The 24425-nt window shown below is 34.8% G+C and overlaps 1 protein-coding gene across 1 annotated transcript in view; it reads left to right on the forward strand.

Moving 5' to 3' along the window:
- The first annotated feature begins 630 nt into the window (after nt 1-630).
- Nucleotides 631-24425, forward strand: part of LOC149075682 (B-cell receptor CD22-like) — a 105084-nt gene continuing 81289 nt past the window's right edge. The window contains exon 1 of the mRNA XM_089243170.1: nt 631-1676. Within this exon, the coding sequence (XP_089099296.1) occupies nt 1550-1676 (127 nt within the window). The 5' untranslated portion in view covers nt 631-1549. The remainder of the gene's footprint in view (nt 1677-24425) is intronic.

Here is a 24425-nt window from a genome sequence, read left to right on the forward strand (position 1 = left end):
GTGATCTTAAATATTAATTTTTCTGGTTTCTCAGTGTATATTAAAATACACAACATACCATAGAGGAATTCGAATTGTTTTGTTTTAATTTATAAACGACATTTGCGATTCAAATAAATTTTCTCGAGAAATATAATGTTTTTCGTCTGAAGTTATTTTTCCCGGAAGATTTGATAACTGACTAAACACGTAATAAGCTGTATAAATATGATAAATATGTATATCCTCTCTTAAATGAAATCGTGAAATTTATATACAACACAGTTGATTGAAAATCTCTCTTCATTCCAGCGGAGAATATCTCCTCCTCTCTTGACAATCGCTACGTCTTGTTTTACTTGACTGAACGGAGGAGAAAATTTTTCCACAGCGACTTAATTTTCCGTCGCTTTCACTCCGTTTTTTTTTTATTCCGGATTTTTTTTCCCTAAAAAAAGCGGAAAAAGGAAAAAAAAGTCCCTGGAGCGTTTTGAACGCGTCAATTTTACGTCTTTCTATTTTTTTTTCCTGTTACTTCTCTTTCTCATTCCCTCGTCTCACACCGTCTATTTCTTCGGGGCTTTGCTCTAAAACTTCTGGTTGAGAGAGGGCGCTGGCGTTGGTAAATACCCCCATCCCCCCGTGCCATGCACTTGCACACAGACACACACACACGCGCACTCTCTCACGGAATACACCACGATCAAACGTAACCTTCGAGTATAAGCAAGCTGGACGTTCAGTGCACGACTTCAGTCTCTTCCGAGAGACGGTCCCGAGACCTTCGTTTGGAAGAGAGGAGACGAAAAACCAACAAAATTCCCTGAATCCTTGATACATACGGGTTATTTTCCTAGTTGTTGATTCGTGCAGTCGGTGGCTACATTTTAAGACATCTACATCGGGTTTGGAGTTAATATATTGGAGATACTAACACACGGAAAGAATTCATTATTAATTTTTTTCATTATTAAGAATTCATTATTCAGTTTGAATCGACACAGAATTGAATGGAAATTGATGAGATTATGAACGTTTCACCGTAAAGTCTCTGAGAGAAAAACGAATATAATATGATAATTTTTTCTGTCTATGATGGAGAAGAACTTATGATCTAGTTATTAATGTCCCGATAGCAGATAAAAACCGTGAATTATGAAATAAGCAATTACATTTATGGCCGAGGACATGTCGTGTGTAACTGACGGAACTGTCCACGCGATAATGTTTGTTAAGTAATACGACAATTTCGCCCAAAATTGTGTTCCGTGGTTCCGAGACTTGACCGCAAGTAGCCCATCGATTTCTGTTTGTTGCTAAGGATTGCGGGGAAATTCAACAAAAGTAACGTCATAACTTGTCACGTCGTTACGTAAAGAACACTCCGGTGGAAACGCCGGGAGAAAAAGACATCATCACTGAAACTTGTCTCGGAAAAGTTTCGTCAGTGTCCGAGTCTACATAGAAGTGTGCAAACCATCATACAACAAACCTCCGATGATCATCGTTGTGAGAAGAAATGATAGAAATCCGATTAACATGTGAATACACACAGATTCAATAACTAGTCATGGAGAGAAAGCGAACAACTTTTGAATTGCGAAGCAATATTAGGACATGCGTGATATGCTTTTGCCTAATTTTAATAGGAATTTTTCCCACCGTGAACACTTCATCAAACAAGGAGGTCCTCCCTGGTAAGTTGATGCTTTTTCCATCATACTGGTTTTCAGATTTCAATTACATAGAATTAGAAATTCGTAAAATAACTGTACATTTATTTTTTTCTGATTTTACACGTGGACAAAGTAATTGAATTTCAGAATTTTTATTGGACTTAAGTATGTTGGACTACAGAAATTTTACATAATTGAATGTGTTCATTTCTGAAAAAAAAAAGATATAAATGCCAAATTGCTAGCCTACACGAGTTGGATACTATAAAATTGATAAAAAAAATTAATATCGAGATATTTTAATGTAATTCTGAGATAGATCATTTTGTTCGAATACGCACTATTTGAATAATTTCGAAAAGACATTACTGAAACTTGTGAACGTGTCTCGGCAAATTTGCGTCAGTGTCCGAGTTTTTACAAGTGTGAAAACCATAAATAATTGAAATAAAACTCCGAGATGACAATCGTTGTGAAAAGAGAAATGATAGAAATTTGATTAACATATGAATACAGATTCAATAACCAGTCATGGAGAGAAAGTGAATAACTTTTCAATTGCGAAGCAATATTAGGACGCGCGTGATATGTTTCTTTGCCTAGTTTTGATTGGAATTTTTCCCACCGTGAACACTTCATCAAATAAGAAGGATCTCACTGGATAGTTGATTCTTTCGTATCATACTGGTACCCGTATTTCCATTTCATAGAACTTGTAAAGATTAATGTCATTAATGCATTTATTTTCCCAGTGTTACACGAGAGCGAAGTAATTGAACCTTAACGTTTTGATTGGGTATTAGTCTCATTCACTAGAAGCAATTTGAATCATTCAAAATATGTAAAAATTTACAAAAAGAAAAGAAATCTTAGAAATGTCTGATTCCCGACGTATACGAGCTGGATATTATAAAAATTCATAGAAAATTTATCGGGAATTCTAAGGAATACATCATTTTGTTTGAATACGCGCTCTTCAATAAACTATGGTTCAACTTCAAAAAAAAAAGCATTGATTTTTTTTTCTTTCCGGAAACAGAAAACTTACAAAAACAGAAATTAATTAATTAGAGTGAATATTTTAATTAGCAAAAATTGTTAATTAAGGGTGAAAAATACAGTTTTTTCTTCACATTACTGTTATTTATAAACAGACAAAAAATTGCTTATCAAAGTTGAATAGTTTTTAACTCGGATTTTATTTCCGATTTCCTCAACTTGATGCAATTTTATAAAACTCTGAACACGTAAAATTTCAACAGCTTTCGAAAAATGACACTGATAAGGAATCAACTCTTTCTAGATAAAACAACTTATTGTACCTATATAGAGCCGCATTATGTACCTGAAATGATACTAGAAGATGAACTTTCTAAAATACCAAAAACAATTGAGAAAAGAAATTGCATAATGGGTTTTTTGACCATATATTTATCATGTATATTCAAATATGCACAGGATCACAGAGGGTTAGCCTTGGCTGTCGTGAATTCTACTATAATTGACTCGTTTAAGAAATAAATACAGTATTTATATTTGGATAATTCGAGAAGCTATCAGTTGATTGAAGAAAGCCAATTCTTTTTTTTTTATGTGAGCAACGTATTACACCTTTCTCATTGTTTTTAGCTCGTTCGTGGAAATTGTATTAGGCTACTGAATTTCCAGATTTTTTCATCAGACATCAATATTTTGATTCAAATTGAATGATCATTTCAAATGAGTTACTCCGTGGAAAATCGTACTGAAAACCACATGTTTGAAAGTAAAAGCAATGTACGATAGTTGCAACATGATAGAAATTTGATAGATATGTGCTGATTGTGCTAACATATACGAGCTGGATAATATAAAATTAGAAGAAAAATGAGTAGGGTATTTTAGGGAATGTATCATTTTGTTTGAATACGTACTGTTTAGCTTGGGGTGATATGAATTCTACCGAAATTGATACGTTTGAAAACAAATGCAATATTCATATTTGGATGAATCGAGAAGCTAAGCTTAGAATATACACAATCATAATTTATTTTTACAAAAACAATAATAAAACAAAATCACAAAATAATAAAACAAACTCATATGTTTAATTAATTCAATTGCATTTTTTTGTTTTTAGACATTCACACACTAAAACACACAAAGAAAACCCAAATGTACTGAACTGAAACTCGCCCTCACGTTTTAGTTTATACAGGGTGGTAACTATCCACTACTCAATAATAACACACGTGATGCCTTGTGAAAAACTAATATGGAAAAGTGTTTTCAATTTTTTTATCTGACCTATAATTAATGAATTATAACGCTTTAAAAATTGATGACGTCACTTCAAAATCCTGCCAAATTCACCAATCGTACACCAAACGTATAACTTTTGGCGTTTTTTGAAATGCTAAAAATATATTAACCCTCGCACAGAAATCCAGGAAACGAAAAGTTATATATATATATATATATATATATATATATATACGGGTTTTTTTTTATATATCTCTTACTTAAAAGCTTTTTGTACAAGTCAATCAGAATATGTTCTTTACATCTCACAACGCCAGCTTTACAGAGGTTATAGATAAGCGTTAGTCACTTTGTTTTTCCGAATCGGCTCTAGTTTTTGAGATAATGCATGATATCAATATTTCAATATAGTCTGCAGCCACTAATTTTCATGTGGAAATTTTTATTTTAGCTTTTTATATTATTCCCTATTTTATTCAACACGTCATTACTAGACATCAGCGATCTTTATGCATTGATATTAAGTTTATTAATGATTTACATTTCACACAGTTTCAATGTTATTTGTTTGCTACTTGTGGCATGAGCAGATCCAGAGCTCGTTGTTGGGAGGGATGATTTTACAAAATAATAACAGTTATAAATAAATACAATGATTTATACACACACACACACACTGTGAACCATACATTCTTCATTTTGCGCCGTATTTTCTGGAATATATGGTCCTGGTTTTTTTCTGTTTTTTCCGTCCCGAAATTTGAAAAAAAGTATTGGTTTTTCCTATTTTTTATTCGAAGTTTTTTTGAATTTGCTATTTAATCAAAAACGTCTATACAGGTAATTTTCAATGGCTTGAACGAATCCAATATCATCATATAAAAGTTCTGAAAATTTCATGAATTATCACGTTTTCCTTGTGGGGGTGGGGGGTTAGTCGGTGTGATCACCGCCCCCGCATAGATCCGCACCTGGTTTATAGTATTACCATTGAAATACTACTTTCACTTCATCCCAAAAACTAGAGCCGATCTAATAAACCCGGTGTCAGATTCGGAATCAGTGCCCCAAAAGCACCCTAAAATCACTGAAATTTTGAACCTGATCGTAACAAAAATTACACGTCACAAAATTTCAAAATCTTATAACTCAATATTCATCCGATCCAAAAACGGAAAACACTTTTCTGTATTACTTTTTCATGAGTAATCATGTGTAATTATTGGGCGGTCGATAGTTACCACCCTGTATAGCTGCCATGTTAGGGCTGGTATGGGCAACATTTACATTTTTCCATAGTTTTGAGTTTGTTCAAGAAAATTGCTTTCGCTTTGCGTTGCTGAATTTCCAGATTTTCATCAGACATTTTTTATGGACATTTCTTTGAAGCACTTACTTGGACAGTTTTGCCTATTTTGGCTTTCGTATTTGTAATTGTATTAAATCTGTTCAAATTTAATGATCATTTGAAAAAAAAAAATTTATTGCGCGGAAAACCTTATAGTGGAATCGACATGCTTGAATGTGAGATCAATGTGGTCGGAATACGATAGAACTATTTTTTTTCTTTGTGTGTGTTAAATACAATTGTATGAATTTCTCTCATATTTATTGTTCAGAAAATGATACCGATAAGATGAGAGTTAGTATTGCGTGAAGGTTTTATTCACGTAATACCTATCATTATCTTTCATCTATTACTATTGGTCCAATGGTCACGTATCATGTATACGTGTTATTTTGTTTCGTGCAATTGACAAAGGAGCTTGAATTACCGTATAAAGTTCCCAAAGAACATTTGCGCAATACGTTTGTCTCCTGCAATTAACGTTTAAAGTTTATCAAACATTCATACGGTAACAATAGCTGACATTGTTTTGAAATATAGTCACTGAATTTACGGTTATTTAAATACTTGGTTATGTGATTAAAGTTGAGATAAACGTTAGAGAGACATTTTGTAGGTTAAAGACCATTGTGCATATTTGGTGTTTGTGGGAGCACTTGTTGCAATTAATTTTACTACAATTTCGAAATTCAGTTTGGAAACAATGTATCTTCTTTCTAAAAAAAAGAGATTATTTTTAATATTTTAATGATATTTTTTTTGTTTTCATAGATTTCCTGAAATTTTTTAAAGAGATAATTTATTTTTAATTTAAAAACAATTAAAGTGATGTAATATCAATATACATGATCTTATAAAAATATACGAATTCCATCATCATTCTTCCAAATCGGTGAAATAGTCACAAAAAAACTTAACGTATCGATTCATGTTCTCTTTTAATACTAAAACATTTTTTCCGATACATTTTTTCATATTATGTTGTAAATTATTCGCTTCTATATGTTCAATAATTATATTCAGATGCCGAAATGACAAATGCATGTCATTCAATTGGAACATAGGAAATATTCTTTTGTGTAGGGATTATACTACGTAGTATATTTTAACCGTATGAATAATTCCCAAAATTTAGCCTAACTTATTTTTTTTTATTTCCACGTAATATAGCTTGTTTGCACATGAAAAATTGTCTTCCTAATTTAAATAGTTTTTCCCCAAATTATCGAATAACGTATTGTTTTTATGCTTATAGAAATCAATTTAATATTATCCAATATGTGTGGGAACTATTTTATCAAGTTGAATAAAAAAAGCCTTTAATAATCTGATTATAAAAATGGATATATAAGAAATTGCAATTGCATGAGATGATATTTCAAAATTATTTACCGGAATGCGGGACAGATAGGTGTCGTTCCAAATCTTGTGTGAGTTATAATTATTCTGGTCAGTTCTGACAGCAGTGAACGTTCTATGATTAATATGCGATAACATATTTATACATATTCCTAATTTATAATATTACACATAAAATATCTTGCTATTTATTAATATCTTATATTTACAGTACTGTAGTGCTGTAGTGGCGGGTTGGTAAGATACAGAGTTAAGAGATGGGAAGAGTTCAGGGTACACGGGTTCAAGTCCACCCACCTCCAAATAATTACACTTTTTAGGTAGGGGCTCGGGGATCCATGATGTTCTTAAGTCAGCCACCTCGTTGGGCAATTTGCCTGTTGTGGCGTTGTATTTGTATTGTATTGTATTGTATTACATTCATTGGCGTACGCAAGCGCGGGGGGGGTGGTTAGGGTTCTAAACCCTAAACCCCCCCCCCAAACCGAGATTATAGTGTTGTTTTCCAGGAAAAACGTAACCCCCCTCCCACCTGAAAAATTGAAACCCCCCACCTTGAGAAAATTCTGCGTACGCCTATGTTTGCAATTATTTACTTCATTGCACACGCACATTAATTATAATTTAATACGATCATATTTCTCTCTTAAGAGTATATTTCTATGTACAAATCTAATAGCTTTCCACGACTTGTGGAGGCCTACACTATATTTTGTGTGTGTGTGTGTGTGTGTGTAATCACTATATTTTATCCCCCTTTAAGGGAGAAAATTATAATTCTATGCATCATAATATGAGTCACTATGCTTTTTATTAGAGATATAATTTTTTTTGGGACAGAGATAGAGTGTATTTATTGGCCAAAACCGGGACGTCGTCGTATAATATAAAAAAATGTGTCCTAGGTAATTATCACATGTAATAGAATTGTAAAGAAATCACACAATCGCCATTCTAATGAATAATTCGAATTTGTAATCACATCCTAATCCCCTATTCAAGATATTGAAACTAATTACGGCTTTTAATATTAATACAATTAAATCGACGATTTTTTCAGCTTCTCAGTAGTTATTCAACGTTGACGTCCTCTGCTTTATTGTCCAAATCATTGTTTTGAGGAATAATTAAATCTTGAGCTTCTTCCATGCAATTAATTAATCCAATTAGACTTTTTCATGCTCCTCGTTCTTCAATTATGTTTTTCCTCTCCATCGCAACAAGTAAGTTTTTTGGTACTGTTTTGCCGAAGTAAGATGACGGTGATAACACATTTCGATACGGGACTCGCCACAAGGCCATTTTCCCTATGAAATCTGAAAACAGAGAAGACATGCAGATATAATTCATGTTTTGAACATGTTTCCATTCGTAGAACCCAATTGCCATGAGGGGGGGGGGTATGATTCTAAAGTTTATAATTTTCGACGGTGTGGATAGAATGGACCATTTCTTGGACCGTCAATTGACTGCTTCGAGAAGGGTTTACCAAAATCGATTGCTAAGGGAAAAGTTTTTTCCGGAAGGAATTTTTCTCTTATTGGGTTTGTGAATGTATGGAATATCTTACCTTTGGGGTCGTGAATTCAATGTGAATACATTTGATAAGAAATGCGTCATTCACGTTAGGATAAATCGAGAAGCTGCCTATAATTCAGACGAAGACGACCATAATTCTTTTGGGGAATGTATTATATTTGTTAATAGTTTTTCGTTTTATTTTCGTGATAATTGCTCTTATTTTCGCCGGATGTATCTTCAGATGTTTCCTAAACTTTCTATGGGAATTTTTCGGCACGGGGCAGTTTGCCTGTTGTAGCCTTTTGTATGGACGAATCTAATTTCGACGATGTATAGAAGCATGCGACATTCCGGAAGAGGATATTTATGATCGCGTAGAAGTAACAAGTTCTTCTACATCATTTCCGAAGCGTTTCATCCTGCTCAGTCATTAGGTTGTGTTTCATTGCAAATACTTTATCATCATCATCACACACACACTAACACAGCGTCACCCGGTCATTCATTTCTTAAAGCATCAGACAAATCTTTTTTTTAAGTTTTAAGAGTTCTATATTTTACTTGACATCCATATTTTGCAAGGACATTTTTTTTTTCAGCCACTTGACTGGGCATTTTGCCTAGTGTAGGCTGTGAACTCTTATTTACCGTATATTTGTGTCATATTTACACACAACCACCAAATTTTCTGCACAAGAAAAGGCATTCTGTTCGAGAAAAGCTAAAAACAGGCATTTCATCTAAAATTATTAGTGGCCTATAAAGAGAGTTTTGCCCCAAAAAATTTCTTAGTAGCTTTTATACTAGTCAAATATTCGCGAAGCGATATATAGAGTATAGTTTTTCTTTATATAGCTAATTTATCCTTGATCAAAATAGAGATTTACTCTTTTTGAGATCAATTTTTCAAGTATTGCACTATGAAATGTTTGCTCTTTTGCAGTTGCTCGGAATCACCATTTATTTGTGACGAACGTAAATCTCTCAATTTCTTTTTTTACAAGATTACATCGATGTTTTTCATCGATTTATGCAATATTATACCCCCCACCCGAACAAAATAGTAGTCATCTGAGATTTGAACATACTTAATAACATTTAATGTCTTTATAACAATAGGAAATCAATGCGGCATAAGCTGTATGAGTTTCTGATTGACATTGTTGCATAGAACCTAACTACGATTCATGATCAATTACAATATCAGATTACCCATAGACACAACCGTTTCCCCGGATAAAATCGTTCCCTGATTCAAGTATTTTAATACAAATATACATATATTTATAATAAATTTGTTATTTCTTTGTTTTTTTATTTTATTTTGAAGATAATGTTTTCATTTCGTAGAAAAATATAATTTTCGTCCTAGTAATATTTTCATTCTAAATATAATTTAATATGAAAATAAAAGAATAAAAAAGGGAAAATTTCAGTACTTAAATAATATTAAAAAGTAAAAAAAACTCAATTATTAGGTAAGGTTTTTGTTATGTGTATATATATATATATATATATATATTATACAAGCTATATTTATATATGTATTCGATTTTTTTGTGTGACTAAATTCCGATATATATATATATCCAATACTATATATACAATTTTATGCGTTCAATATTTTATTTTCCATACAAATTTTTAGTAGCTTTTATCAGAATGGGTAATTTTTCATATTTTTTGTACCCGTGTAACGACAGTAATAAATTTGATGTAAGATCTGATTAAGGTAAAAAGAATAAAAATAATAATATGTGCCGTTGCACGGAGAATGGCTAAGTTGATATCAAAAAACAATAGTAAAATGCGCGAAAAATTCTGGCACAGAAAAGGAAACGAAGGCTGTGATGGATTCACTCCGGCATAACGTTAATAAGGCTCCCAATGAAGAATAATAATTACCAAAATTTATTAACACTACGCATTGAGACGAAATTATTAAGCCATATTTGAGTGAAAATTCATTGAGACATAAACATATTTTAAAATTAAGAATTCTAAATTAGTTTCAAAAGATCAAGAATTTTTAACCACCAACATCTTGGTGAATTTCACATCATATTTTGCGATTAAAGAGTTTCATACGGAAAATAATTTTTTAGACTAAGTCTTTTTTTGCTTAGTGTCGTATTTTCATACTTCCCTTAATTATCCTTTGGGAAATGTGAAAGCTGAATCTGTTTGCTTCTTTCATATTCATATATAATTTAATTTATTTCTTCATATCTTTCACATTCTAACTTGTTTTGAATTTTTTTGTTGGTGAATTTTTGTTTCTTTCGAACATTCTTCGTTTATCATTGCCTAGACATTTATATAAACGTAATAAATCTACATCCTTTTGTATAATTTCTGTAAAGATTGCAATCCGCTATAGGCGTAGCATATATTGCACATGTCTCTCCAGAGTTTCTCATCTCTCTGAATCGTACGTGATGTGGATTTTTGTTTTCAAGATCCCGACTGATGTTTTTGAGGAATGGGACAATAGGGATGCGTTTTATAAAAGGAGGTTGCGACATTTTCTTACGGTAGATGGTCTTTTTTGACTTTATTGCCCACCACATCAAATGCAATTTCTCTCTCTCTCTCTCTACCCTATTTCTAAATGTATCTTTCATATTTTGTTCGTTATATTTCGGAGCCCATAACCACGAACTTTAGTTGACCGTCGTCGACGTGATATCCTTACTGTTCCATCCTTACATCCATCTCGGTGCAATCCCTAGGGTTACATCCATTGTTCTGACACTATTCCGTAAGAGAAGGAGAACGGGACCAGGAGCTGTAGGCGAAACACGCTTACATATACAGGCAAAATGTCTTGGAGTATGTTTCCTCTTTTATGCTGTGTTACATCAAGAATTCTGGCATTCGACCAAATGCGTCCGAAAAAATGAAGTTAAACAAACGACTGCTGTTTGGGTCCAGTCACTGAATTCGTAAAGCAGTAAGAGAGAGAGCAACTCATTTTATACAGAGAAGCAACTGCGTAAAGGACATCACGTCTGTGAGGCCATCGCAATTGCCTTGAGCGCAGAGTGAATGAGATGTTTTTGAACAAAGTCGAGTTTCTTTTATCCTCAGATGCATCCCTTGGTTTGTCTCTCATATTCTTTTTTTTTTTTTCTTTAGCGATTTCTGAACAGAAAAGAGAGAGGAAACAGAAATTTTCTCTCAGTTGAGTTGTTTGCTTTGAATTTTCTTGAGAAACTGCTTCCTTGAGAAGTTGATGTTACCCGGTGATATCAGTGGAATGCACTTGTACACAGGCGTGTGTGTATGTGAGAACTCTTTTCCGAGTTGATTGTAGCATTTCTAACAAGCATTCACCGTAGAGCTAGCAAACCATGGTATTTTCTCACTCATATGGTGATTTTTTTTTACGTGAATACGGCTTCTAAATCATCTGACGATACCGAGTACATTTCGAAAAAGTTGCATAACGAAATCCTTTAAACGCGTATATCTTAGGAAGTATTCCGAATATATCAGTGTTTCTAATGTCTGTGGGTACATCTTTTGTAAGACAAATCCAATGATAACACACTGGTTTTAATTCCTCTGCCAAACTGGGTACCAGGCCCACGGCTCCCCTCTGGTAACGAAAGTGTTTTACGCTATATCTCGAGAGGTTAACAACGTACATACAAGTCAATGATGTCGTTTGATAAGCGATATCAAGACTAATCCAATAATATCACTCCGATTTTAATGCGGTCTGGGCATCAAGCAGGAGGCCCGCATTCGGAACGAAATTAATTTACGCTGCATCTTGGGAGGTTCGCAGCGCAAATAGGCACCATTGCTGTCCTCCAAAAATCACTAACGGATAAGACAAATACCAGGAAAAATACTAAAAAATTCCTTATGCATTTCGACACTCTGTGGGTGTCGTCTTCAGAGGATAAGAATATCACGATTGCCGAGTATCCCACTTGGATTGATTACCAAATTTTCAATCTCGGTTGCTCGGCGAAGCGAAAAAAACTATACGTCTGTCCAAGTCAAAAGTCGTGGCAAGAAGGAAGCGAAGCGCCTGCATGCAAGTCATTTGCAACAACCTGATTGGCTGGTTGTGCAATAGAGCTATCCGATTGGTCTATTCGAATTTTCTTTAAATTCCCTTGTTTGTCCTATGTAGTCAAGCGGGCAATCACTACATGGAATATAATACAACGGCAGATAGATACATACTCAGACAGTTAGGTACGCATGCACGCTTCAGGCACAATTCATTCCTGTCGTATTGACCATGGCGATATACCGGGGTTGTAATCGATTTTAAAGTTATAGAAGTTATTATAAGAAAGTTATAGTTATTTGAAGTTAAAGAAGCTCGGAATATGTATTCGTAAGTAAGAAAATGCCACTTTGAACCGGTGAATAACAGCCCAGTGTGTAAATTTTCATATAATATTTCACAAATATGAACTAAAAATAATTGAAATCTATTTTTCCCTTCATAGCATAATATTACTATACGCTGCATTTTTGTATGCATTTCAGAATGGTATTAAATTTTTTAAAGAAACATCATTTTGGATCTCAAATATATTCTCATTAGATTAATTTGCATAGAGTAGAAAATAACAATGCACAATGCTTTCTAAATCATATTTATACGGCTTGTTGACATTAAGTGGAAACATATTCCACGGAAAAAGTTACACATTCCAGAAACATATGTATCTGAATATACACGTATAAATACAGTAACGGATAATGCTTTATTAGATTATATATATATATATATATATGATACGGAAAAAAGTAGCAGAAAAGTAAAAATAAATTTATCCAGTTGAGTTCAATTTATTTCTCCCAAAGAAATTGAACATGTAAATTTTCAGAATATTTTATCAAATAAAATAAATTTTTTTCCGAGATACCGAATATTTAAATGAAAGTCATATCACGGATATAAAGCGAATGAATCTGAATTTAATTCTGAAAATTTTACATATAACGAGGGAGAAAGTTTTTATTATCATCTCTAACACATATTCGTTAGTGAATCCCTCGCTATTTTTTTAACGTTGAATAAAATGTGTATTTATAAAATGTCTGGCAATAGATGGAATTTAAAATTGGAGAATTTAATCTACATTTCGAAATGAAGCTTTAATTAGTGAAGAGGAAAATAATGATTTTTTTTTCAGGAATGGGGGTCAATAAAGGGTTTTTATTTGGAGGTTTTTACAACAATATGTCCAAGTATACTTTTCCGGAGCATCATTTTGCGTAATTTTTAGCTATAATTGTGATGAAAGTCATTTTAATTTAATCATTATTTGGAAGATTTTGAGATTATATAAATAGAAATTGTGAAGTTATTGATTGTAATGTATAGATCGAATTCTATATTTTGTTCCGTATAATCATCATTTCACAGACAATATTTGGTAATATGGGAAGAAACCTCCATAGTAATGTTATTAGCGTTTTTACCTTTTTATTTGCCATTTGTTAATCGTGCGTGTTTTAATTAGTAATTATTTTCCTATTTTATTATTATTTCCTAGATCAAATGATTGTCGGACTGATGTGTGATATGTGAATGTGTATCTACAGTGTAATAATTACTATGTAAAATATAATACTTAAGTGAAGCAATTATTATAAACCCCAGGGACACTAAATTGCTGCTCGCGAGTTGTTAATGGTTGCTCCCTGGGGCAAGATGTAAAGTTGATGATTTTATTTTAGATCATTTTTGTCGCACTACGGCCATTTTCTGCACACGAGGGCTAACTAGACCGGGACCTACAATTTATTGCCGATTCCGAACGGCAGGCTTGTTTTTTATACTCATCGAGAGGTTGGTGCGCTAACCCCTCGATGGGAGACTCCCTGCGGTCGCCGTTTTTTGTTGTACCCCTGTCAGAAAAGTTTTCTGACGAGGACGAACCGAGTATCGAACTCGCGACACCTCTTAACATCCTTTGGTACTTTAGGCGAGCATCTTATCGACCAGGGCTACCGCGCCCTCTTTTTCTTTTTTTTGTCATGTTTTAGCTTACTTTAAATTTTGCGCAGGATCTTTTCTCGCCATATTAGTAATTTTTTGGGTTGTTCAGTATTAATTTGCAAATTTCCTGTAGTCTTGTTTTATTGAAATAAAACTTTTCTGGATTTTCCCTATTTTCGGATTTTGTCACGAAACTCGGCTGGGAGAGATCCCGGAAACGAGATAAGTTTTTGTCGTGGAATTCGCTTATCTTGAGATTATAAAAATATTAATTGTGTATTAATTATGTTGTGTGATTATCGTTTGTATTGTATAGACAGAATTATATATATATGCTTTATTCCGCATACGCTTTAATTTCACGGACAATATTTTCTAATATGAACAGGCTCCCATAGTACGAATTATTATTGTTGATCATTATTTTTCCATGTGTTATGTTACCCGTTTGGGATGGATTTTCGTTTTCTTGCGGATACATCGAGTTCCCGTCATTGGTTAATGAAATATACAGGGTTTGCACAAATTAAACGACACGATTTTAAAAATTCATATTTTCAAATCTAGTACACATTATATACCGTATTTTCCTGCGTATAATCCGTTATCTGTTAAAAAATGGTCAATCATTAAGAAAAAAGTCTTGTCTACCGCTGCGGACGGACAATCAGCAGAAGATGATGGTATCAGCTTGACGAGTATTCTGATGAGTCTGAATTTGAAGGGTTTTGATTGAACTGTAAATTTTTTCGTGTGTGAATAATGCTATTGTTTCGTAAATAAATTTCATTTAATTAGTATAACAATGGATTGGTTATTGAAACATAAGTTGGGTTTTATTTACTTATTTTTTAAATATTGTGGATAAATACGCCACCGTGGATTATACGCAGGAAAATACGGTAATCTGTGATACATAAAAATAAAGAAAAATATTCAAGTTCATATATCATTCAATAGATAGCAGCGATTCCGCAGAACGTAGTTTCGGAAATTAAAATGGTCACAATGACAGGAAAAAAGTTTTTATGTATTAGAGTGGACGTCCACACAGTGAACCGCTTCTCGCTTTATCGCGACGGACGAGCAGGGAGTAAAAAAAAAAGGTAGTAAAAATGAAATTTCCGGGAATGACATGTAACGGAAAGGGAACGTTCCAGGGGCGAAAAATCAGAGGCGAAATTTCCTTATCCCATTTTCACACGGGCAACATGAGCGTTTGCCCAAGGCTCCATAAAGTCAATATCGGTCCTGAAGGCGACTCCTATTCACTTCATGGACGTTCGTCAGCCTTTAATGTTTACATACACTCACTACACTCACGCAGCACATTCCGACATGTACCGATTCGTTAGAAATTCCGCAGAAAATATGTTCGAGGTGCATGTTCGGTGCACTATAACCACAGCCATCTAGAATCGCACGAGTTCACCTTCGCTGTTCGCAACTTCAGCGGTATAAGCGATAAAGTGAGAAGCGGGAAGCGGGGGGTGCACAATGGACGCACCCTTGTAATACGAAAGAGTTGTTTCCGCTATTTCTCTGCAGCGGGCATTTAGAAATTTGTAAAAAAAAAAAAATAATTGCTTTAGACAGTTTCAGTCACAGCGTTCTACAGAAGTGCTGCCGCGATGTGGGAACAAAACGTTCAATAGTTTTCTTTATTTACATGTATCACATATTACGTATATATATACTTATATAATGTGTAATTATTTTGAAAATATACATTATTTTTGAAGTCGCGTCATTCATTTGTGCAAACAAATCCTGTATTTTATTTCACTGCAGGCTTCATTTCTTGCCATATTAGTAATTTTTAGGAGTTTTCAGCATAAATTTGCAAATTTTTGATTAATCTGCAGTTCCGTATTTTCAATATATAAATTTACCACATTTTTCCCTCCTTCCGGACTCCGCCACGGAGAGAACTCAACAATGAGATGAGTCCGGTCGCTGGAGTTCATTCGTGTGTTTTGCTTTTAATGACTTTTTGAGATGGTGAGGGATATTAAAACAGAGGAATTGGGAATTTTAAATTTTCGGGAAGGACTTCGATGCTGTTATTTTTTTCTCTCTCTCTTTCTCCATCAAAAATTTTTCATTTGCAGTGAAGGCCGCATTAGCACTTACAGGACACCCTGTATAGTTTACCGCAATCACTTTATTTCTAACCAAATGTTTTCAGTCAAGAAAAATGGATTTTAAAGAACATAGAGATAAAAATATAGGTAAAATTTATTTTTCCCATTTTTCCCCTTAAGCCTTTTCAAACTTTCTGGCTCTTACCAAACAAAGCTATAAAAGATATACTACGTTTGTTACCTGATTTATCTCTATCTAAAAACCCAAAATGTATTTTTTTTTTATAGCTTTAGCTGCTCCTATAATCTTAGTGCTTGCTTTTGTACGCATATTACTAGCTATTTTACTCGCAAAACTTGAATGTTTTACACATAATAAAATGAATAAATAATTAATAAAAAACATACTGTGCTAAAATAACTTTTATACGAATCATAACGCTTGCATTTTGCGGATAATGCGAGATTTTTTTACGTATGATGCTTGCTTGTTTTACGCATAGTGCTTGCTTCCCCATACTTTTTCCCAATCTGATACAACCATGAAGATATGTGTTCGTTCATTGCAACTTTAACCAACTCTCCAGTCCGTTAATTGGCCGTTTCAAACTTTGTCAATATGAACGCCAAGGTATTTAATGGGTGTTACTTGTTCAAGACATTGGCTCGTGCATGAGGTGAAGTGCGCACAGACATGGAAAGTTATATCCTGGTTGATTTGAGGAATGGATTAAAGAGAAAAATTAATAAATTTACTTTTTGTTACATTAATTTGTAGATCATATTAAATTGAAACCAATTTCTAATTTTGATGAGGTCATTGTTAATAATGTCAGTGAGTGCCAAATACTCCGTTCCTGAATGAAGTATGACTGTGTCATCAGTATATCTCCGCGAATATTGCATTTAGCAACGTGGAACTTTTTGTTAGTCACAGGAGAGACAGGGAAAGTACTTTTTAATAATAGGAAGTTAGTAAATACAGCGATCGAAAAACACATGTATGACACATTGTATTTTCACTCTCATCATTGGTACAGAGGGATTTCTGAATACACCTTGCGCATTTCTTTTAAAATTAGAACCATACCTCTACGGCGAACGGTCGACGAGATAAAGGCCGAATCAGGACTTTCAGGACACCCGGTATATTAAGAAAAAAAGAAAGGGAGCGGTATCAGTTCTACTTATTATTTTATATCCAATTTCTGGAACAAAGGGAATGAATCGAATCAGTATATTGCGTTTATGCACGAAAGGACCCCACTGAAAATAGAGAACCGTAACATAATTCCGATTTCTCACGGAAAGATATCGGATTCCAAGAGGAAAAAAACACTATCCTTAAATCATCACCACCTCCACTACCATCGTCGTCATCATCATTAATACAGACGAATACTTCTCGAGGGGGGGGGGGAACTATAACGTAAAACGAGAGAGAAAAAAAAATTGAAATACACACAAATAAAGACAGCCATCATATTCTTCGAGACACACGAGGGAGAGAGAGAGAGGTAGAGAAACATCGTTAAAAATCCAACCCGAAAATCCGAGACATTATTTTGGCACACGGACCCGTACTGACATCTAATGGTGTACACACGTATATACAACGCATGTATACACGCATAAATACAAGGAAACGGATCAAGGGAGGTCTCATAAAAGGGGCATAAGAAAGTGCCACACACACACACTCATGAGAAATCATGAAATACAAAAAAGAAATGAACACACACACACACACAGGAAGAGCTATTACTAACGGTATTCTAATGCTTGGATGGCGTGACGAAGCATACGTGATTTTTGCCACCGTACGGTACCTTCACAAGAAGGGGTTACAGCGGTACAAACTCCATCTGTCATGATGAGGTCTCATAGAGAATGAGTGCGGACGTTCTTTTCTCTCCTTCGTTACCGGGTTTTCACAACGCAACCCTGTGCTAAAACCTCATCATACGCAGACACACACACACACACACACACACACACACACTTAGACCGTATTATTATTTTTTTCTTCCTACTTACAAATCCCTTCTTTTGTATTCCGGAGACCGTAAATCACGTCGTTTCTTCCCAACACGTCTAATGGAAAACCTAGAGAGAAAAATATTATAAGGTACAAAATATAAAAAAAAGCAAACGCTTAGCGAAAATGAGAAAAATCGTTAGTGAAAACGGTTTTGGCTTGAGATGTATGTAGCAATTTCCTTTCTTTTTTCCTGTTCCTTGTGTAATTCAATGCTTTCTCTCTCGAACAGGAATGGGAATAGGAAATAAATAAAAAAAAAGAGATGGGATTGATGTTGATGGGTTGGTTGGTTTGGTTGCATCCAGGCCCCACACGAGTACATCGTGTTTTCATTTTGATTAAATTGAATGCGGATCGTTTTTTCTCTCTATCTCTCTCTCTCTCTATCTCTCTGAAAACTGTGGAGTATCCATATGAATGTTTTCGCTGTATTTTGAGTGTGTTTGTGTACGGGATCGATCGCTGTTCGCGTGGATTCTGGGGCGAGCCGAGGCAAGTGCAATGGCTTTTGTCTCTCGAAACATATTTACTATGCTTGTGTGACCTACGCCCTTTCTGTTCACACTCGATTACTCGAACTGGAAGAGAGTGACGCGAGAGAGAGTGTTACTGTCTGTGAGACGTTAAAATATTGAAATTTAGTATTACGAGGAGTTCTCGGATTGGATTTTTTTTGTGAGCGTGTTTGTGGTACTGTGGTTTGAACATAGATGGCAGCGAATACTGTGTGTGGTGTCATCTACTGAACCCTTTATAGTTTTCACGTTCTGATGTTAAGAGGGTTGTCATTTATTTCTCTTGGAATTTTTTTTGTCATGTCACTTCTTTTCATATGATCAGGTGATAAAATACGATTGATATCAAAACATTTTCCAAAACGAGTCGAAAATTTAGGAGCTGATAAAGATATAACAAGGAGAGCTACACATGACTCGTATTTTCTTAGGCAATCGCGTATTTTCTAATATTTTCGGCAACCCCGACTTTTTTATATAAAATGTCCTATTATATCCAGTTTTTTTCCGTAGGTTTTCTTGAATTAGTAATTTTTACGGGATCCGTGGATAAAAAACAGCTTATCAATTACTTATAAAATACAAATACAAGGCCACAACAGGCAAAATGCCCAACGAGGTGACTGAGACAAATATTCCCATAACAAGTATGGTGATTGTCACCATATATATGAAGATTGATCTTGCATATCTGTGTCATGCGATTACGTTTTGTGAAAATCTTTTTGTGAATTGCAATTGCACTTCATTTCTCGCCACGGGCCATTTCTCAGAAATTTCACCGATGATTGTCAATTTCGTAAACAATTCGAAATTTTCTTTATGATATTGAATTAAGAAAAAGACAAAAAATCAACGCATTCAGGCAATACATAAATGAATTTGTGAACACCTGTTCAGTTATGGATTTCAAATACCCAATATTTTACCGATTCGAGTTCCTGGTCAATTTTCTTAATGAAATGCGGTCACCATATTTTATGCAGCTGTTTTTTTGAACGACATCTGTGCTTATACAAGATGATCCACCAGTCACACCAAAAGACAAGAGCTGAGGGAAAGACATCTCTAGTAAAATTTCAATAATATACAAAATACTTAAACAAAGAAAATTCGCAACTAAACTTCTAGTGAAGTAATATTGTAAAAAAAAGAAGAAAAAAAATCTTAAATTTTTGGCAGAATTTTGTAAAAATGTTTCACTAGCAAAACATATTCTGAAAACTTAAAGTGGTATCCATTAGTCAATAAAAGCGAATCCAATCGGTTTCTCCTGAAAATATTTGTATGTTCCGCCATGAAGGTTCCAGTAGATGAGTGACATTGTTTCAGGGGACGCGATAGCCTAGGTCGATAAGATACTCGCCCAAAGTACCAAAGGATGTTAATAGGTGTCTCGAGTTCGATACCCGTTTCGCCCATGTCAGAAACTTTCCTGACGCTGGAATACAACAGATACTGCGATGTGTCTACAGAGGAAAAGATTGTTACTGTAAGGATCCACAAATCGAGAAGTTAGTGTACCAACCTCATTCGGAATCGGCAATCCCGGCAAATTAGCCTTCGTGTGCACAAAATGTCCTTGTTGCGACAAAAACGATTAATGAATATTTTGTTTTTATCATTAGCACAATCGCTCGTATAATGACGTCCTCTAGTGACGAATTTTGAAGCTCATATTTTTTCTTAAGACTTCATTATCTACACTGAGAAGTTCTCCTAGTTTCATTGATTTCTGCTGAATAAACAGTATATAACAAAAGAATTATGAATTATACATTAATTCCCATAAATATAGCATTCTTTAAATCGAAAGCTTTAGGGTTAGTCCGAAGATTTATCGGCAGTTTATGGCTCCGAAATTTTAATCCAAGAAATATAATCATGCTCGGAAATTTGCATGGTCCCATTAGTAATTCATGTCGTGAAATTCGAATGAGTCATCAATGCGTGTGTTTTAGGAGAGCGAAAAACAATAAATTCGGCGAGATTAGAAGTTATTGTTCTAAATATTGTATAAAAAAAGATAAGAAATGGATCTCTTTTATAGTCTTTATCTTTTTTTTTTGTGTACGCTGCAAGACGGTTACTGAACGTTCGAAGGAGAAAAGATATCGCTCCCGAGAGAGGACATAAAACCTACAAATATTCCATAAGGACGGGGTGACTTTCGGTTCTCTCTTAATCCCTCTCCTCTCGGATAAACATGATTATGTGGAATATACGAGCTTATTTATTCTTCATAAACTACGAATTTTCCCTTTATTTCTTTATTTTTTTTTTTATACTCGTGTTACGACCCTTTGAAAGAGTGTTATCCTATATATACAACTGCTGAAGAGTGGTTGCGTTTACCATCCCCACACACAGTACGAGGACTGCTGAATAGGAAATTATAAGGCGGGGGAAACAACTCCGTCCTTATTGGAGGATCGGTTTGGAAAATTTAGAGATATTGCTCTCGGAGCTGTGTGTGAGATAGTCTCACTGTGGTGGAGGGAATAGTGTTTCAGTGCCCATAAAGTTACGCAATGAAGGAATTAAATTTTATTCATTTATCCCTCCACCTTTCGCTTTATTAGCTCGAGAATTTTGTTCACGGTGATCTGTATTTTTAGAGCCAATGAATCATGCAAATGTATGACTTGAAGCTTACCACAAAGCTGCATCGATTATATTTTGAGAATCTCAACCACATGTGCTAAAGAACAAGAACTGTTCGCACTAGTATTTTTGTTTTTATGTTTCTCGAATCCGTTGGAGAGCTTTTCCCCGAAGATACTGATCACATGTAAAACATGCATCTGCATCGAGGGTGCTCAATTTTTTTGAAAAGTCCGGGTCACTTCTTTGTTTTAGAAATGTGCCATTTGAGTTATCTGAGTTATCTGGAAATGTGCCTCGAGCCATTCAGTTGATGGAGTGATTTGGAAATTTGCAGTGAGATGCTTGAGTGATTTGGAAATGAGCTTTAAGCCACTTAGTTGATATGAAAATGCTCTGCTGACCACTAGAGTGATTTGGAGCGGAAGGTTTGAGTGATTTAGAAACAAGACGCTGTCAGATTAAGTGATCTGGCAATGTGCAACAGTCAAATTAAGTGGTCTCAAAATGCACTTCGAGTTACTTAAATGATCTGGAAATAAAGATTCCGCTTGGGCAGCTTAAGTGCTGTAAGGACAGCCGTTTCGCTAGAAGCTACTAGGAACGAAAACAAGTCGCGGAACAAGTTTCAAGACCACTAAAGTAGTCCTGCGTATACACGCGACTTGTTTTCGCTCCTAGTAGCTTCCAGTGGATTCGGCCCAAGTATTTCGCGGCCGCTTAAGTGATATGGAAGCGTGTCACGGGTCACTTGCGTTATCTTAATATGAATCGAGCCACTTGAGTGAACTGTAGGTGTGGGTGTCACGGGTAGCTCGATTAATATGACTTGGAAATGTACTTCGGGGAGGTGTCGCTCAATTTATCTGGATATGTGCTGTTGGTAGCTTACATGATTTAAAAATGTGCTGCTCGAATTTTAAACGATTTGGAAATGTGTCGCTAGCCCTTAAGTGATTTGATGACCTTTCGTGGGCCACTTGAGTGGTTTGGTTATTTCTCACGGGCCACATCAGATGATTTCGAGGATCAAATTTGACTCGTGGGATATGGGTTGAGCATGTATGATTAACTTGTTTGTTTCTGAAACTTATAATGACTCTTCATTTTAAATTAACGTGTTCGAGAAAAATCATGTAACTTCTGATTTCCTATGCCTGCATGTAGGGCCCCTATAATAAAGCACAACATTTCTTGAAGATTTTCCACCAAATGTGGTGAAGACTTTTTTACTTTCACCACCTTGACCAGATCCCCACAAATCAGGTCTGATACATTTCCCTACTCACTGAACTGATTTCAGAGATATGATTTTAAAAATGTGATCATTCTCCAGACCCCCTAGGATGGAATCCTATTTGACTCATTTTTAGTAGTTCTACTGGATACTAAAATCAGGCCCACTTTATTTTCTGACCTATTTTCATTTGTAGGCTTTATTTATTTACGTATGCATATTTTTCATACCTCCCACTCACTCCCATGGCTCTCTTTTCACTTGATACCAGCACGTAGCCGGCCCCTTTGGAATATCCCAAGATTGCAAGATGCCAAGAAACCCCGATTTAGAGACGCCTAAATTTCATCAACACTAAAATTGAACAAATCTGATTTAAAGGACCGTTATAGGATGTTGCAAACAACACTGATTTAGAAGGCCTTAAAATGAAATAAAACTGATTTAGAGGGCCTTAAATTTAAACAACATTTAAATGCTGATTAAGAGGACCCTAAGCTCAATCAAAACTGATTTTGATTCAGCGAAGATAATTCACAACACTGATTACCCTCAATTTGAGCAACACTGACTATACAAGCATATTCGACATAGGCCATGAGGTGACTACAAATTATTGACTTGCCTAGGGCTTTTTGAAACAAAATGAGTTTCTGCTTAGCTTTCTCTAGAAATTCCGAGCATTATCGTACGTGATAAAAATTAAAGATGACGTATCCCCAACCGTTATTCAATAATAAATTGCCATTCAAACACTTTTTTGTTGTTTCCGGTTTCAAGTAAATTCGAAAATGCAAATAAATACCAATATAAATACATTTCAAAGGTATCCATTTTGTTACCGGGCACTCCAGAAAATTACCTACATAAAAGCATTCTTGACCGTTCATCCGGAAATTCCCTCCCAGAACAGTATAGCAGTTATATGTGATTATATACAGTATATAATAATGGATAGTGTTTTTCCTCGTATAAGGGAAGAGAAATGTTGATATACTGTGTCAGTTACATATACAGAGCGAGATAGACACGGGCATAGGGACCATCCCTCCTGAAAGCAATGGCAATCGAAAATCAGTATCTGAGCTAATGCGTCTTGTTTCAGAAATCACTATAAATGACCACAGCACTTGTGAGAGTATCTACCTCATTACATAGATGGCAGGATCTAACATTACCTGCTTTATACAGGGTAGACGAGAAGTCGTGTGTGCACATTTTAAAAATTAATAACAAATCAACCAATCGGCATAAAAAGATGCGATTTGAACTGAAATAATAACCATGGCGCATATATATATATATATATATATATATATATCCTATATATGTACCTATATATGTACTACTAAGATATCAATATTCAGAGTCCTTTGAACCACAGAGTTGCCATAGCTAACCATAATTATTATAATTAACTATGGATAATTATAATAATGTAATTTTGTAATAATTATAATCATTTATAATTAGATATGGCTGCAGATAGCTGACGAGACAGGTCGGATGCTGTGCTCCGTCTGCTTCTTTTGGCAATTACTGCCAAATACCGGTCTTCATTCGGCGTTGTAACTCGGGGGCGACCTGTACTGTAACGTCTACTGACATTTCCGTTATCTTGGAATCGTTGCCAAAGCCTAGAGATGACAATTCAAAGTTCCTCGGATACTTCCATCTGAGTATGCCCACATTCCAGGCGGCCGATAATTCTACCACGTAAAAAATCATCCACATGCGTCCTCTGTGTCATAACTATTCGCTTATGGCACTGAGCGCCTTACAGAACTCTTGTGAATAATTTCACTTCTTTGCCACCATTCCTTATATACCCCCCTCTTACACTCTC

Source organism: Pholcus phalangioides, unplaced genomic scaffold (genome assembly GCF_987345545.1).
Source record: "Pholcus phalangioides strain wild (caught in Gottingen) unplaced genomic scaffold, Ppha-v1.0 ptg000015l_1, whole genome shotgun sequence".
NCBI classification, from domain to species: domain Eukaryota; kingdom Metazoa; phylum Arthropoda; class Arachnida; order Araneae; family Pholcidae; genus Pholcus; species Pholcus phalangioides.